Source organism: Lithobates pipiens, unplaced genomic scaffold (genome assembly GCF_037356315.1).
Source record: "Lithobates pipiens isolate NorthernLeopardFrog02 unplaced genomic scaffold, aLitPip1_a1.2 Scaffold_8, whole genome shotgun sequence".
NCBI lineage: Eukaryota > Metazoa > Chordata > Amphibia > Anura > Ranidae > Lithobates > Lithobates pipiens.
The window spans coordinates 274,317,066-274,336,222 of record NW_027507903.1 but is presented as its reverse complement, the minus strand read 5'-3'; the positions used below and the strand labels follow the sequence as shown (position 1 = coordinate 274,336,222).

Below are 19,157 nucleotides of genomic sequence, written 5' to 3'. Positions count from 1 at the left end.
CAGCAGTAATCTGCAGCACAGCCCTGCACCAGCACCCTATATATTGTACACCTATACTTGTCCTTAAAAGGACCTTTGTGGACCTAGTAGCTAGTGATTTGCAGACTGTATCTCAGTCCCTACAGTGATAAAAGACTGCTGCAGAAACCAGCAGTAATCTGCAGCACAGCCCTGCACCAGCACCCTATATATTGTACACCTATACCAGTCCTTAAAAGGACCTTTGTGGACCTAGTAGCTAGTGATTTGCAGACTGTCCATCTGCTACACTGATAAAAGACAGCTGCAGACACGAGCAGTAATCTGCAGCACAGCAATGCACCAGCACCCTATATATTGTACACCTATACAAGGACCTTTGTGGACCTAATAGTAATAGCTAGCTAGTGATTAAACTGACTGTCCCTGCTGCACACAGCGTCCTGTCCCTACACTGACAAACGGCAGCTGCAATCACCCGCACAGCAGTGCACTGAACCCTATATAATGTACTACACCTATACCAGTCCTTAAAAGGACTTTTGTGGACCTAATAGCTAGTGATTTGTGTCACTACAGTCTCTCCCTACTGCACACAGCATCCTGTCCCTACACTGACAAAAGACAGGCTGCTGCAATCACCAGCACAGCAGTGCACTGAACCCTATATACTTGTAAAACAAAGATACACTCACTCTTTCCCCATCTACTGTGTATCACCACTGCACTGAACAAAAAACTTTAAGCTAAGCCGCCACTTTATAAAAACAAAATGTGTACAGTATTCCTTATCTAAACAATAGAATAAGCAGCGCTGAATATAAATCCACACCAGTGAATTCAAAAATATTAAATACTATAGACCCAGTCCAGTGAACATGAATTACCAAATGTTACTACACTGTGCAAACCCTGCCCTGAGCATACAGAAATAGAGAAAAATAATTAATAGTTTGTATCGAAATCAATTAACACAAATTATTGTATAGTGCATGTCACCAGATGAATAGTGATAGCAAATATATACGATCTGTTGAAAAAAATACCCTGTGACTAAATATTATTCAACACTAAAAATAAATAAACAAATAACGAGAATCAAATGAATTGTTTCAAGTTCTATCAAACAATGTCCACTTCCTAAAAACATTGTTACCAACACCACTGTGAAAGCTCCTGAGAACATAATATAATGTATAATGTACATGCACTATACAATAATTTGTGTTAATTTATTTCGATACAAACTATTAATTATTTTTCTCTATTTCTGTATGCTCAGGGCAGGGTTTGCACAGTGTAGTAACATTTAGTAATTCATGTTCACCGAACCCTATATACTGTACTACACCTATACCAGTCCTTAAAAGGACTTTTGTGGACCTAATAGCTAGCGATTTCTGTCACTACAGTCTGTCCTTGCTCCACACAGCAACCTCTCCCTACACTGACATAAGACAGAATGTAAAATGGCCGCCAGATCAGGTCTATTTATAAGGTAGGGGGTATGTCCAATTGTCCATGTGCTGAAATGTCTCAATTGGCTGTCCTGTACCCCATGATGGATGTGTCATCATGGGTCAAGTTCTTTTGGGCGAACAGCGGCAATAGTCTGCCGATCGGGCGATTCGCGAACACGCAAAATTTGCCGCGAAACGACCGCTGGGCGAACAGTTCGGCCATCCCTAATTGTAAATGACCTTATATATAATTCTCTAGAGCTACTTGGAGAGAGTACATATAGAGACAGCTAATTTACACATATACATATTAATTAGCTACAAATCTTGCTTACTTTTTATTATGATCTGATGTATGTACTCCATCTGGTTTGGTCCTTTGATCATTGGGCCTTTCGTAATTGCGCAGCTTTCAGTCGTATCGTTCTTCTCTAGGATGCACACCATCTCCACCATCGCATCCGTGCTCATGGGGGTTGTCTTATGCCTCCTATGAGCTCCACCACTGCAGGGCTGCCTGGAATCTGCCAAATCCACCATGTTGTCCCTCCCGAATGTTCCACCGTGTGTGTCTCATGGAAAAGAGACAGCACACCGCATGCACAGTGTATATAAAGCCATAATGCACGGTCGATGGAATGGCCGTAGGAATGATCTTAGAGTGGAGGACGAACGATTGCCATCGCCAACACACGAAAGGAGTCAAAAAACGAGGAGACAATTGGAAATTGGGGCATAGGTGGTTAGTGGCTAATACTGCTTAGATCGAAGCCTAGATTGGGAGCAGTTTATGAGTTAAGCCAGAAATTATGTTTTGTCTTGTGTTCTGCCTTGCAGGCATCATATGATTTATCATGACTAGGGATGAGCCGTACACCCAGGGCCGTCTTTAATATTGATTGGACCCCGGGCAAAAAAAAATTTGGGGGCCCCCTCCCATGCAATTTCACTTTCCACCTGCTCTGAGACATACAATAAATAGAAGCTGGACTTAAAATCAGTTTACTGTATCAGATCAGGCAGCAATTGTGATTGGTTGCCAGAGGTTGCAACATATCATTACTGCTTACTGACTGGTTGCTAGAAGTTACAGCACACATTACGGCTCACTGATTCGTTGCTAGAGGTTACAGCAAATGATTTCTGCTTGTTAATTAGTTGCTAGAGATTACTGTACAGTAATACTGCTCATTGATTGCTAGAGGTTACATCACATCATCTTCTCACTGCAAGGAAGCATGATATACATATGAATGCCACCTTTATTTACATATCAATGCAGATGGCCACAGCTCTTTGCTTAGTAATGCCACTGCTATTTACATATGAATGCCAGTTATTTACATGTAAACACAGGTTCTGCTGGTGAGTGATCTGTACACAACAACAGGGCTAAAACTTCAAGGGACAAGGAAATTTAAACTGGGATAGTTGGCAAGTATGAGGCAGCTGCTTTGGGCCCCACAACAATGACAGGGCCCAGGGCAGCTGCCCCTTTTGCCCTGCCTTAAAGACGGCCGTGCGTACACCCCCCGGTTCGGTTCGCACCAGAACCTCCGAACGGACCGAAAATTTGTACGAACTTTGGAACCCTATTAAAGTCTACGGGACTCGAACGTTCAAAATCAAAAGTGCTAATTTTAGAGGCTAATATGCAAGATATGCAACAGACAACACCAGCAATAAGGGGTATCTTCAGGTGTATACTGTGCTGAAGGCACACAACACCCACTTTAACTCCTGCAGATGCCTGTATTAGAGAAAACTAGCAATAAAGGGTAGATACAAGTGTATACTGTGCTGTGCTGGAGGCACACAACACCCACTAACTCCTGCAGATGCCTGTATTAGAGAACACCAACATAAAAGGGTAGATACAGGTGTTTACTGGGCTGTGCTGGAGGCACACAACACCCACTAACTCCTGCAGATGCCTGTATTAGAGAACACCAGCAAAAAAAGGGTAGATACAGGTGTATACTGTGCTGGAGGCACACAACACCCACTTTAACTCCTGCAGATGCCTGAGAAAAGAACACACTGTCCCTGCCTATCTTGCTCTTTCCCTACACGCCAGAACACACAATTATGGCTCTCCTCGCTGCCGGTGCTGTGATTGGCCAAGCATGTGGGGTCACAGTGCATGCTTGGCCAATCATGAGCCAGCAATGCACTGCGATGGCGTAGTGCATTGTGGGCCATTCGTGCCACACAAATTTGGTGAAAATGATCCACAAAGTTCTGAATTCGCCGAACAGACGAAGTCCAATGTTCGAGTCGAACATGCATTCGAGTCGAACACCAAGCTCTTCCCTAATCATGATAGATAAATTTACTGCGACTGATTTTTGCCACAATTCATTGACCTGTACTGGGAGCTGCCCTGTCTCTGAAAGGCCAAGAGTTGAGACTACTTGAATAAAATCTTGAAAAAAAATGCGTGGGGGTCCCCCTAAATTCCACACCAGGCCCTTCAGGTCTGGTATAGATTTTAAGGGGAACCCCGCACCAAAATATTTTTAAAAAATGGTGTGGGGTCCCCTCAAAAATCCATACCAGACCCTTATCCGAGCACGCAACCTGGCAGACCGTGGGAAAAGAGGGGGGATGAGAGAGCGCCCCCCTCCTGAAACATACCAGGCCACATGCCCTCAACATTGGGAGGGTGCTTTGGGGTAGCGGCCCCCCAAAGCACCTTGTCCCCATTTTGATGGGGAGAAGGGCCTCATCACCACAACCCTTCCCCGATGGTTGTGGGGGTCTGTGGGTGGGGGGCTTATCGGAATCTGGAAGTCCTCTTTAACAAGGGGACCCCCAGATCCTGCCCCGTGTGAATTAGTAATGGGGTACAAATGTACCCCTGCCATTTCCCAAAAAAGTGTCAAAAAGGTTAAAAAATACAAGAGATGGTTTTTGACAAGTCCTCTATTAATTTCTTCTTCTTTCCACTTCTTTTCCCATCTTCTTTCTTCTGGTCTTCCTTCGGTGTTCTTCTTCTTCCTCCATCTTCTTCCTCTCCATCTTATTCTTCTCCATCTTCTTCTTCCTCCGCTCTTCTCGTTCCGCATCTTCATCCAGGTTCTACTCCGCTCCATCCTCCAGGGAGTCTGCCCTGCTGCCCAGCTCGATGACCTGGAGCTTGCTGCTCAGCTCGATGACCCGGAGCCCGACGACCAGGAGCCTGCTGCCCAGCCCGACGACCCGGGCCTGCTGCTCAGCTCGATGACCCGGAGCCTGCTGCCCAGCGTGACGACCTGAGGTGTCGCTATCTGCTGCCCAGCCTGAAGTACCCATGCCTGCTGCCCAGCTCGATGACCCGGAGCCCGCGATTTGCTCTGATGTGCCCGCTGTCTGCCCTGATGTAACTAATGCCCTGCCTGAAGTGTCTGTTGCCCAGCCTGACATACCACCATCCATTGTTGTGAAGGACTCATCCTGCAGTTCCTCAACAAGGGGGGAGAGGCCAAATTTTGGAAAAAACTCACATTTCTGATTTTGAGGCTCCACCCCCACAGCCACCCCACCCACCACAGCAGCATGGCGGACAGTGGTAATACCAGCCACAAGACCCCCAACAAGGCCACTGGATTGGGGATGTTCAGCCCTTCACCAATCACTAATTTCCTTTTTTTTTGTTTTGAAATAATGATTTTATTTGTTATATTTTCTATGTTTTGTATGCATAGATTGCACTTTTTGGTTAAGTTCTTTATATCTGGATGGCAGATAGCATCTCTAATTAAATTTTTTTGCTTTTTTTAATGCACAATAAAAAAAATTGTAGAATAATACTTGTTATGTGTTTTACTTCAAATGACAGTTTCGGAGGAGGCAGTTACCTTTAAAAAAAAAAATAGAAGGTAAAATTAAAAACTACGGGATAATGGTGTTGTGGTAACTTGCCCAAAAAAAATAAAAAAATAACAAAATAATAACAAGCATAACAACCATAATAATATTATTCTCGATATCACTAGAAAAAAAAGCCTTTGGAAATACATTTGGCATAACTCCATCAGTATCACCAACAAAGCAGCTTCATTATTATCCCATTAAAGAAGAAGAGAATGTGCGCTTTTCGAGATTTCATAATTCGCTGCATCACGAATGTTAATTCTCCATTATGAACACTAGTTTACAAGACCGACCACTTCCTGCTTGTCCTTGCTTCCGAGCATGCGGGTATGGGATGCAGGAGGTGCTGTCCCAATGCGTTTCGACGAACTAGTCTTCAAGTCTCCAGGATATGCCCCAGTTGAAAACTAGTTAGTTGAAACGCATCGGCCCAGCACCTCCTGCTTCCCACGCTTTTATGACATTTTTTGTGATAACTTTTATCCCATATCCTACGTTCCATTGTACGGTATTTTTATTTACAATATACCATTTTTGGTTGACCTGCACCATGTGGAGCTTCCTCTTTTCTTTTTTCCCTCATGTTCAAGCACTGATGACTACCCTCTGAGTTTTAGTTTAACCTTAGCTTATTTGAGGTGCTTTGTTGCAATTTTTTCACTTAGTCACATTTGTTTAGCGCTACACTATTTGTTTGATGCAAATATTTTACATCGCCAAACATAGAGTTAATAAATGTTATAATTTCATGCATGTACCGCATATTTTATTGTTTGCTACCGCATACAAAGCTTTCTGCTTAATACAGATTAACAGATTTATTGTCATGAGTTCATGGTGTTGAAGCTGATTTAGTACATAATTGACCACGTTCATACACTCTGACTCATATTATCACTGTTATGGTGCACATTTAACCTGCACAGTTTATTATGGTATATATCAACATTCATATCACCCTGCTGAGAACTTTCCTTTACAAGCTGCAAAAGATATGGCTTATTCCTGGAGAAAAGATGGATGAAATTGATTCCTTTTATCGATGCCCAGGTACATTAAGTGTTTTTAAAATGTATAACACAGGATAGGCACATACATATTGATTTTAAATGTATATAAACCAAATTGTCTTATTTGTCTACTTCATTTTAGGCTGGATATTTTATACCAGCTAATTAACCTGAACTACAATGCCTTAAAAAAGTATTCACACCCCTTTAAATTTTCCAAATTTTTTCATGTTACAACCAAAAACATAAATACATTTTATTGGGATTTAGATGATAGACCAACACAAAGTGGCACACGTATTGTCCTGTGGACAGATTATCCCACCTGAGTTGTGAAGTGGATGTGAAATGATAAATGGTTTTCAAACTGTTTTACAAATAGACATGTGAAAAGTGTGGCGTGCATTTGTATTCAGCTCCCCTGGGTCAATACTTTGCAGAACCTCCTTTCGCTGCAATTACAGCTGCAAGTCTTTTGGAGTATGTCTCTACTAGTTTTGCACATCTAGAGAGTGACATTTTTGCACATCCTTCTTTGAAAAATAGCTTAAGCTCTGTCAGATTGTATGGAGAGCATCTGTGAACAGCAATTTTCAAGTCTTGCCACAGATTCTCAATTGGATTTAGGTCTGGGCTTTGACTGGGCCATTCTAACACATGAATATGCTTTCATCTAAACCATTCCATTGTAGCTCTGGCTGTATGTTTAGGGTCATTATCCTGCTGGAAGGTGAACCTCCGCCCCGGTCTCAAATCTTTTCCATACTCTAACAGGTTATCTTTTAAGATTACCCTGTATTTGGCTCCATCCATTTTCCCATCAACTCTGAATAGCTTCCTTGTCCCTGCTGAAGAAAAACATCCCCACAACATGATGCTGCTACCACTATGTTTCACAATGGGGATGGTGTGATCAGGGTGATGTGCAGTGTTTCGTTTTCTGCCACACATAGCGTTTTGCTTTTAGGCCAAAAAGTTCAATTTTGGTCTCATCTGACCAGAGCACCTTCTTCCACATGTTTGCTGTGTCCCCCACATGGCTTCTCACAATCTGCAAATTTCTGCGAACTTCTTATGGCTTTCTTTCAAAAATATATTTTTTCTTCCCACTCTTCCATAAAGGCCAGATTTGTGGAGTGCACAGCTAATAATTGTCCTGTGGACAGATTATCCCACCTGAGCTGTGGATCTCTGTAGCTCCCCCAGAGTTACCATGGGCCTCTTGGCTGCTTCTTTGATTAATGCTTTTCTTGCCCAGCCTGTCAGCTTGGGTGGACTGCCATGTCTTGGTAGGTTTGCAGTTGTGCCATACTCTATCCATTTTTGGATGATGGATTGAACAGTGCTCCATGAGATGTTCAAAGCTTGAGATATTTATTTATAACCTACCCCTGCTTTAAACTTCTCCACAACTTTATCCCTTACCTGACTGGTGTGTTCCTTGGCCTTCATGATGCTGTTTGTTCTCTAACAAACCTCTGAGGGCTTCACAGAACAGCTGTATTTATACTGAGATTAAATTACACACAGGTGGACTCTATTTACTAATTAGGTGACTTCTAAAGGCAATTGGTTCCACTAGATTCTAGTTAAAGGTATCAGAGTAAAGGAGGCTGAATAAAAAATGCACGCCACACTTTTCAGATATTTATTGGTAAAAAAATCTGAAAACCATTTATCATTTTCCTTCCACTTCATAATTATGTGACACTTTGGGGGTTATTTACTAAAGTAAAATCCACTTTGCACTGCAAGTACTCTTGAAAGTGCACTGAAAGTGCGGTCGCTCTAGATCCTAGGGGGACATGCAAGGAAAATAAAAAACAGCATTTTAGCTTGCACATGATTGGATGATAAAATCAGCAGAGCTTCCACTCATTTCAGATCTACCCCTTAGATTTAGGGTGACTGCAATTCCAAGTGCACATTCAATGCACTTTCAAGTAGATTTGCCTTTCGTAAATAACTTCTTTTGTGTTGGTCTACCACATAAAATCTCAATAAAATACATACGGTAACATGATATCATTTGGGAAATTTCAAGGGGTATGAATACTTTTTTAAGGCACTATATATTCTAAACTCACTTTTTTTTGTTTTGCATAAAGGCGGCTGAATACAAATGCATGTCACACTTTTTAGATATTTATTTGTAAAAGATTTTGAAAACATTTATCGTTTTCCTCCCACTTCATAATTATGTGCCACTTTGTGTTGGTCTACCACATAAAATTCCAATAAAATACATTTAAGTTTTTAGTTGTAACATGACAAAATTTGGGAAATTTCAAGGGGTATGAATACTTTTTCAAGGCACTGTATATTCTAAACTCACTTTTTTTTGTTTTGGATATATTAGGAAAGGGTTAGCACATCTGTCTCATTTTTTTTTTGAGCCTGTATCCCTATTTTTTTTCCTATCCTTGTGACTACACAGGAAGTAAGGGAAACCTCCCAACGGAGACACAGGTGCACAAAGTTGCATCGTGATTAGTTTAGCAAGTGTGAGAGAGTCCAGAAAAAAGAAAAAATACATTTGATATCTAATTATAAAGAATTGACTTTGATCTCAACATTCATGCAAATGTAAAGAACAATGTAATGTTTGTAATATGAGTATAACAGTTTCCTTGTTGCATTTCACCAGGTGAATGTAACATTTCCTAATATTTGAAAATAGCTTTAAAAACATTTGACCATAAAAGTTACCATTCACCAAAAAAGAAAATAACTTAAAGTGCTTGTAAAGTCAGAAGGCTTTTTGGTGCAGCAGCCCCCCCAGTGTCCCTAATACTTAGTTGTGCCCCATCTCTATCCAGCGATGTTGTAGGATTGTCGCGGCTGCCCAGGACTCCTCTCCTCATTGGCTGAACAGCAGTGCAGCACCATTGGCTCCCGTTGCTGTCAATCAAATTCAGTCAGCCAATGAGGAGAGAAAGGGGGCTGGGCGGGCTTTGCCGAAGCTCAATGTCTGAATGAATACAGGGAGCTTCAGCTCAGCTCAGATGCCCCTATAGCAAGCTGCTTGCTGTGGGGGCACTTGCTAGGAGGGAGGGACCAGGAGAGCTGAGAAGAGGAGGATCCAGGATGCCCTGTGAAAATCGACTGCAACAGAGTAGGTAAGGATAACATATTTATTATTTTTAGCAAAAAAAAAAAAAAACAGACTTTACAATTACTTTAACACTATGGTCTAAGAACATTCAACCAGCAGGAGAAAAAATATGAGGGAGACTTCTGCACTGTGTATAGTCTATGGACAATTTTGTGAAACTAGCCAAATAAATGGGTGTCTGGCAGAATGGACCTCTAGCTTTCAGTTGTATTATTACTACTGTTAAATGTGGCAGCTTCCCCCTGGTTGTTAGGGAACCAAAACCTGCCTCATCCCTAGCCGACACATTTAGCTGTCAACAGGGAAATCCTGACTGACAGGTGAATGTACACCAACAGTAGGAATAATGTGGAAAAAAAGAACAAAAGAAAAAGGGGAACTCGTCAAAAAATGACATGGGTTCCCCCCAAATTCCATACTAGACCCTTTGATCCTGGTATGGCTTTTAAGGGATAGCTTTACCCCAAAAAAAACAAGAAAAAGGTGTGAGGCTCCCCCTAAAGTCTATATCAGACCCTTGGTATAGGGGGTAAAAGGGAAACCTCACACTTTTTTCTTAAAATACGTGCTAGACTTGAAGGGTCTGGTATAGAATTTGAGGGGGGCCCAATGCCATTTTTTTTCTTGGGGCACCGCCCATATCAGACTTAAAAGGCCTGGTGTGAATTTTTGTTGGGACCTCACACTGTTTGTTTTTTACACTATCCCCAATGTTTTTTACATTCACCTGTCAGTCAGGAATCCCTGGCTGATAGCTGAATGTGCCAGGCAGGCATCAGTCACAGGTTGTTAGGGCACCAACAGGTTCCAGCTCCCTAACTATCAGGAGGAAGCTGTCAAATTTAGCAGGGTAATAACACCACTGCAAAATGTTTCACTTCACACTGCAGCTACAGCTTTGCTTGTTCAAACACCCATGTGTTCTGTCATTCACACAGGATTCTCCATAAACGGTACACAGTGTGTTAGTCTTCCTTATGATATTTTTCCTGCTGGTTAAGGCCGGGTTCACACCACAGCGATGTGGGAACGCCGCAAATCCGCGGCGTTTTCCCGCATCGCACACCTCCCGCCGGCAGTTCACACTGCCCTATGCGGATGGCTGGGAGTGTCAATGATATGTTAATGACACCCCCAGATCCGTCCGCATATCGCAGTGCGATCTGCCGACTCGCACAGGATTCTGTTGCGGACCAAAAAAAGGGTCCCGTGCGAGTTTGCTGCGGGAGCGATGCGAATTCAGATAGTATGGCTGAACTCGCATCGCTACGGAGATCGGATGTGATTTGCGGTGCGAATCACATCCGGATCTCCCCCCGCAGCAGTGTGAACCCAGCCTAAATGTTCATAACCTATAGTGTTAGGCTATTTTCTCTATTGGGATTTGTTAAATGTCATGGTCAAATGTTCTAGCGATTTTTCTTCTAAGACTGAATGTTACATTCACCCAGTGAAAGGCAACAAGAAATCTATTACACACATATTATGAACATTACAGGTTTTATTAATTATACTCACATGAATGTTGAGACATTCACTTAGTGTTATGAAGCAAGAGAAGGGAACGGAAGCAGTTCCAGTACTGTTTTTGGTATACTTTCACAATATAAATGTGTTGTTTTTTTTTACTCTAAGGCCGCGTACACACGGGCGGACTGTCTGGCCAACTAAGTCCGTCAGACAATCCGACAGACAGTCCGTCCTACTTTTGAATGAACGGACTTGACCACACACGATGAACAGACAGTCCGCTGAAAGCTTGCGCGATGACGTGTACAGCACGTACGACGGGACTAAAAATACGACGTCCAATACACTGCAATGCAACCTTCGGCTGTGTAAATCCTTTCTGAGCATGCGCCATACTTAGTCCGTCCAACTTGCCTACACACGAGCGGACTGTCCGCTGAAACCAAAGTTGGACGGACAATATTACGGAAATTCCGAAAGACTTAGTCCGCCAGACTGTCCGCTGAAAAAGTCAGCTGAAGCCCACACACGAGCGGACTGTCCGCTGAAACACGTTTCAGCGGACCAAGTCCGTCAGACAGTCCGCCCGTGTGTACGCGGCCTAAGTTAAACTTTACAATCCCTAGCATACCTATAACCACTGCAGTCATATTACAGTTATTTCAATTATTTTTCCTTCTCTACAGTCTACAAGACCAGTGCTCGACGTGGAGAGCTTTCCACAACTGGACATTCTACAAACTATGTTCTTAGTTTCAACTTGGCAACAGATAAACCTCCAAATCACTGGGTGAACAGAGGAGTGGCGTGCCTCTGTCAACTAGATTATTAGATTGCTGTACAATTTTAAATATGTCTTTTCATCCTCATAGTTTGTTATTATCACACACAATATTAGTACCTGCTAAAGATGAGAAATCTCAGGATAGCATTATTTAAACAATAGATGTCTGACGATGTAAATCATGACTAGAAAAGACCAAATCATTCTGCCAAAGTCAAGATTTATAACATACTGATTTTACCAAGGTGGAGATTTGTGATACTTTGGAGACCTGAAAATATTTTTTTTGTCCTCAAAGTTCCAAGACATCTACAGGTTGTGGCACCCTGCCAGCCTGCACAGTTAAACTGTCCTACAATCAGACCTGTTTGTGCCTTGGGAGGGCATAAAATCACTTCAGCAACACATGGCTGTCATTGCTGCCTGCATATAATACTAGACAGATGCCTACTTACAAGCAGCCTTCTTATCTGGAAACATTTCTTGCTCATACCCATCAGCATTCTTCACCTTGCTGGCCATTCTTGTATCCAATGTTCATTTCTCAAATACAAGCGAAATATTTATATATATATATATATATATATATATATATATATTCTGCTGTTGCTGGAAAAGAGAGATGACTACTACAATGCCACATTTTTAGATGCTCACTATGAAAATAGTCATTTTTTTAATACCCTGGAATTTAAATTAGGATTTTAGCAAGCTACACAATCAGATGGTTAAGGCACCCTAAGACCTACAAAAGACTAACCCCTGTCAAAATCAATCCTGAATATTCAATAATTCTTGGCAAACTCTGGGTGAAATGAATACATCTGCATGTAGTGAATAATATCAAACCCACTGCTACTTTCACACCTGCCTTTCACAGCACTATATATATTACTTGTCTATTTATGTCTGCCTCCCATGTTAGTTACTGCTGCTGAATGAGCTGTATTATTTAAAGCCAAACTCCAGGCATAAAAACTTTTATTATAATATGATCCTCAACAGCCGCAAAGAATGCAACCTCACATTGTGTGTACAAAATCCAGGTGAAAGTATATATAAGGGCGCTCTGAGTGAAAGGACAAGCAGAAAATGTCTATATCTAAAAAATGTCTATATATAAAAAAAATAGGACGATCCAATATGTATATGTGTTCTTCAGCACTCAGGGCTGCACTCGCAGAGAATGCAACCCCACATTGTGTGTACAAAATCCAGGTGAACGTATATTTAAGGGTGCTCCGAGTGAAAGGACAAGCAAAAAATGCCTATATCTAAAAAATGTCTATATATAAAAAAATAGGACGATCCAATATGTATATGTGTTCTTCAGCACTCAGGGCTGCACTCGCAGAGAGGAGCAATCTCTAGAAAACAAACAGAAGCAAAAAGGCGCCTCTAAGTGCAGAATTAAAAACTTTTACTATCCCCAAAAAGGGTTAAAAACGCTTACAGGATCTGCAGTGTATGAAGGCATGCCATTTATTCATAAAGCAGGTGGTCCAGCATAAAAGGGGTCCCCAGTGTGTTTAAAAAATCCCAACGATGTCAGTGTATAGCAGCGGAAGGCCCCAGGGTGGCCCGCAGAAGGACATCCTACGGCTCTGGAGACACTAATAGAACAATCACACTGTCAGGATCAGTGAAAAGCAGAGGATTCCGGAAGCGACATCAGCAGAGGGGGATGACAACCAGCGTGGACCGCAAGCTGGAAATAGTCATCAAAATGGGATGCATTTCAGAACTTCTGATTGGTTCCTTCATCAAGCCAATGAGCCATTGGCTGATTGGCTTTTCACATCTGGTCCTCACTGATCTTGAGACCGTGATTCTTCTATTAGTGTCCGTGATTCTTCTATCAGTGTCTCCAGCACCATAGGACGTCCATCTGCAGGCCACCCTGGGATCTTTCACTGCTATACACTGACATTGTTGGGATTTTTTAAACACACTGGGGACCCTTTTATGCTCGACCACCTACTTTATGAATATATGACATGCCTTCATTCACTGCAGATTTTTTTAACCCTTTTTGGGGATATTAAAAGTTTTTACACTTTTTACACACAGTTTCTGCACTTAGAGGCACCTTTTTGCTTTTGTTTGTGTGTCCAAAATGCCTTTCCAAATCCAGGTATTACCTTAAAAAATAGCTGTGACACAAAACCTGCACAGAGAGCAGAGTAGTGGTAGGGACTCAGCAGGCCCACTCAATATAGACTGTGTGTAGAAAACGTCAAGAGCGGGCAGATACAAGACCAGTCACCATGCACAAGGGGAGAGATTCAAGCAGTGTCTTGTCCTTATTACAGGAAGCTCCTGCACAAAAGCAAAGTTTCATGTTTGATTACTTCATAGGTCTAAAAGAAATAAACAAAGCGCACCAAGATCCAAGTAAGTATACACATGTATTTATAAAATATATACTTATCCCAGGAGTTCAGCTTTAAAGTAGCAGTTTGCTCTGTCAGCATTTTTCATAAACAATTGTCTTCATTTGTTTTTTTCAGACATTTTTTATTCCATCTCATTGCTGATAGTGACAACAGTCAACTATGCTTGCACATCGCCTGTCAGCATGGCCTTTTGTAGTCTCCATTACAGGTTCCCGTGACAGAGCGACAATGTAGGAGAGAGTTGTCACCCTATAACAGAAACAAAGGTTTCTAGGTGATGTCATTGACCAGATATGGTCATGAACATATTATCTGGAGGTCTCCTTATGGAAGCTGGGCACTGCCATTAGGGACATGTACCTTTGCAAAAAAAAAAAATGACTGTACAGCAAGGTGAGGGTCTTTTTATGTGGCTTTCAGGGAAGCAAATAAAATGCACAAATTATTTCAATAATATGCTAGGGGGATGCCCTAAAGCTTTATATGGGTTTATGGAACTGTATGATTTTCACAAGCAGTCTCAGCAGCTGTGCACATCAAACTGTAACAAGCCCAATTCGACTGGCTATCCTGACTCACAAAACTGTTTTGCCACTTTCCAATTTCTATCTAGTTTTATTAAGAATTAAGATACCACAGATGATACAGCAATGCAAAACTGACCATTGACATTTTCAATGAGAGAGTTTTACTACAAGAATTAAGTGCCCGCAGATGGCAGTATAAAGGTAGCCAGCATTTGGACAATTTTAAGGGCTATCTTCACCTTTCTGTAAAATGCAGGATAAAAAAAATGTGGATTTATTATTTTTTTGCGCCCATGATCAGTGGATGTTGAGGCAATGTCAGGCTCCTGCAGATACATTCTCCAGCATTATTGCCCGTATACATGTTGTCTGTATACACTTTCTGTTTGAAAGCTGGAGGTAGTATTAATGGACTGCTAGGGCGCTCATCCACGCCCTCCAAGTCCATTGAGAACTACAAGCCCTCTGCCAAGGTTTATTCATTATTCATTCATTTGTGGATTTCTGTGAAAGAATGATCAGCTGTGAAGGGGTAATATGTAATATATTTAACCACTTGCCGCCCGCCCTATTACAAATAGGCGGCGGCAAAGTGGTTTCATAATCCTAACCGGACGTCATATGACGTGATCAGGATTATGAGCCGCTGCGCGCCCCCGTGGGCGCGCATCGCGGCGATCGTTGTTGCGGGGTGTCAGTCTGACACCCGGCAACTACGATCTCGGTAAAGAGTCTCCGACGGAGACTCTTTACCACGTGATCAGCCGTGTCCAATCACGGCTGATCACAGTGTAAATGGGAAGAGCCGGTGATTGGCTTTTCCTCACTCGCGTCTGTCAGACGCGAGTAGAGGAGAGCCGATCGGCTGCTCCTCTGACAGGGGGGTCTGTGCTGATCGATTATCAGCACAGCCCCCCCGAGGATGCCCACACTGGACCACCAGGGACGCCACCAGACCACCAGGGATGCCCAGCAGAGGTAATCCTCCCTAGACCACCAGGGATGCCAGTCAGGCACAATGGATGCCAATCAGTGCCCATAATGGATGGCAATCAGTGCCCACAATGGGCATCACTGATTGGCATGCATTATTGTTTGGCACTGATTGGCATCCATTAGTACAGTATAACACCTGTGTTGCTAATGAGTGCCCACCTGTGCCGTTAATGAGTGCCCACCTGTGCCGCTAATGAGTGCCCACCTGTGCCGCCTATCAGTGCCCACCTGTGCCGCCTATCAGTGCCCACCCATGCCCATCTGTGCCGCCTACTAATGCCCATCTGTGCCGCCTACCCATGCCCATCTGTGCCGCCTACCCATGCCCATCTGTGCCGCCCATGCATGCCAATACGTGCCAGCTATCAGTGCCAATTTGTGCCACCTATCAGTGTCCATCCGTGTTGCCCATCCGTGTCGCCTATCAGTGCCGCCTATCAGTGTCCATCAATGCCACCTCATCAGTGCCACTTCATTGGTGCCCATCAGTGCCGCCTTATCAGTGCCCATCAGTGTAGCCCCATCAGTGCCCATCCGTGAAGGAGAAAACGTACTTATTTACAAAGTTTTGAAACTGAAACAAAAAAAAAAACATTTTTTTCTTCAAAATTTTCGGTATTTTTTTATTTGTAGCACAAAAAATAAAAACCGCAGAGGTGATCAAATACCACCAAAAGAAAGCTCTATTTGTGGGAAAAAAATGATAAAAATTTCATTTGGGTACAGTGTAGCATGACCGCGCAATTGTCATTCAAAGTGCGACAGCGCTGAAAGCTCAAAATTGGTCTGGGCAGGAAGGTGTTTAAGTGCCCTGTATTGAAGTGGTTAAAAGTTGAACCTATCCTTTAAATGGCTAGGTTACAATTTACAAGACAGAGAATACAGACTTGAGCCGTACTACAATATTTAAGGTACTTCAGAGGATACAGCAGTGTAATGTGCACCAGCAGCAAGGCAGTTTTAATCAGGAAAAATAGGCCCAGCTGGTGTATGACTTTTTTTAATCTATGAAGATTAGGGAAGCATTAAATGTGAGAGGTAAAATGCAAAGTGGTTTAGGTATGGAGTGCTTACTCCTGCAGGAGCCGCTTTGTGTGATGGGTTCTCTGTTCTGCAATGACTCTATAAACCACTCAGTCCCCTCTGGCACATCTGGTTATATCATTTAAAGGCTACACAAAGGCCCCACACACCTGTATAACTTAAGTATTAATATGCTACCTCACTTAATTAGCACACAGGGCCACAGGCTGCTTGATAGTAAAAAAAAAGTAAGTGTATTATTACAGGGTAAGCAAAATGCAATACATAGAACAAGTCAATGAATATTTTTGAATACTTTAGATTACCTGATGGGAATACTAGCCTCAACTATAGAAACTGACTTATAGAAACTCACATTAAACTGATATATACGGCATTGATAAAAACAACATCAACTGTGAAAACCATGAATGGCAGAAAGAAAAGTTTCACGGCAACTCTTAGAAATAACTATTCAAAAAAGTGTCTCTGAGTGTAGTCTGACTTTACACCCCTAGAGTGGGTGGGTGTACACATTCCTGAGAAGGGTACCCCTGGTGCCTGATAAACAAATTTAAGCTGGCTGAAGTTGGGGCCCATCTGTATAGCAGTGTACATTTTATTGTCTTCTTAAACATTATGCAGTGGATAACTGTGAGACTGCTAAGGAAAGCCAGTCTCTACTGGCATTAACTGTTGGAAGTAAGGGGATAAGCACAGGTGGTTCTGCTCAAAACTCCTGGTACCCAACAGATCTAGTCCAGAAGGCTTGGCAGTCTGTTGTCCCTAGTGTCTCAGCCTTCACATTTAGGCTCCCACAAGGCTCAGTTCTCTCCGATGTAGGCACACATACAGCAACAGGTCTCTCCAGCTCTGACATCAGCACAGCAAAATACCTTTCTGTGGCTCAGCCCTCAGGCTCTCTCAGGTTTCATGTTGGATCTCAGTAACACATCAGTACCATGTGAAGTTGTAGCCCACATATTTCCTTTAGTGCTAGAACTAAAAACACTAAAATACAATCATAGTTATAATGATCAGATGTAGAATTTCAAGAAATATATTTATAATCTGTGCTAGACCAAGAAAGATCACTAATTAGAGTTTATGCCAATTAATTATTTTTCATATTGTTAGTTACTTTGTAAAAAAAAAAAAGCCTTTTGATTTTTTGCACTTTGTGTGTTTAGATCTTCCTTGATCTCTGCATGTTGCTTACAATTCTGATAGTGGTCAAAGTAAGTAAAAGAGCTGGAGAGGTGGTAATATGGTTTGATATTAAAGGTATACTGCTGACATTGGTGGTTGCAAGATGGTAGATGGTCTTAACTATCGGAAGCATCAAATCTTTTTCTTGTAGCACACAGTGGTCACAGACCATCTTTTTGCTACAGCAATTAAAGTAGTAAAGTGGAGAGTTGTCAACTAATAATCATATATAATCAATTTCAGTAGAATATTCAGTCATTCTCCCAATATACCCCATTTCGTCTTAGAACCTGTTGTTTATTCATGTTTCTATGCCATGAATATGTGATTTTCTGAATCTATGACCTCAATAATATTTCTGCTGCATAATTATGTTTCAGTCAATAATCAGATTTAAATTGATTTGTTTTCTGAGCTTTTCATTTAGCATCACAGAAATGCCAATATTTACTATTGTACAATTTTCAAAACTGAGACATTCTTATTAATCATTATTGAAATTAACCTTACCTTATTTTTTACTATATACTGTTTGACAATGCAGTTACAACAACCAATAAATTAGACCACTTTTCAATATCTATGTGTTGTGGGGTTTTTTTTTAATAGCAATAATAAAAATACCACTAAAACATTTTGATAATGTGAGGAATGCATGATGTGTTTCAGCTGAGTTTTGTCTTCCACAAAAAAAAAGCAAAAATACAAAAACAAATGAAGGGGTGCCATTTTTTTTACCCTGAATCCAGTACTGAGCTGCTGCCTAGCCATGATTCAGTGGGTTCTTCCTTCTACAGGATAGTCCTGGCAATTACAATACCCATTCTTGATTTATAGTGATTAGAATACCAGTTAACACTAGGGATGGGCTTTATGTTCGGGTCAAACATGAGTTCAACTCGAACATTGGCTGTTCGACTGTTCGTCGAATAGTGAACAATTTGGGGTGTTCGCGGCAAATTCGAAAGCTGCAGAACACCCATTAAAAGTCTATGGGAGAAATCAAAAGTGCTAATTTTAAAGGTTAATATGCAAGTTATTTTGGCACGGGGTTCCCCTTAAAATGCATACCAGACCTGAAAAGTCTGGTATGGATTTTTGGGGGGCCCCACGCCATTTTATTTTTTATTTTGACGCAGGGTTCCCCTTGATATCCATACCAGACCTGAAGGGCCTGGAATTTGGGGGGGACTCCCGCACATTTTTTGTTTTCATTTTTGTTTGGGGTTCCCCTGTGGGGGAATCCCATGCCGTTTTTATGAATGAACTTTTATGTGTATTGCCGGGATTGACAATTAATTATAGCCGCGAGTAGTTTTAAATGATTTTTTTC

At 41.9% G+C, this 19,157-nt stretch overlaps 1 protein-coding gene across 1 annotated transcript in view; it reads left to right on the top strand.

Annotated features, from left to right (window-relative positions):
- LOC143962680 (dynein axonemal heavy chain 3-like) overlaps nt 1–13,171 on the top strand; it is a 2,426,925-nt gene extending 2,413,754 nt beyond the window's left edge. Inside the window, exons 79-80 of the mRNA XM_077472045.1 lie at nt 6,287–6,344; nt 11,576–13,171. Coding sequence (XP_077328171.1) covers nt 6,287–6,344; nt 11,576–11,721 — 204 coding nt within the window. The 3' untranslated portion in view covers nt 11,722–13,171. The remainder of the gene's footprint in view (nt 1–6,286; nt 6,345–11,575) is intronic.
- The last annotated feature ends 5,986 nt before the right edge of the window (nt 13,172–19,157 follow it).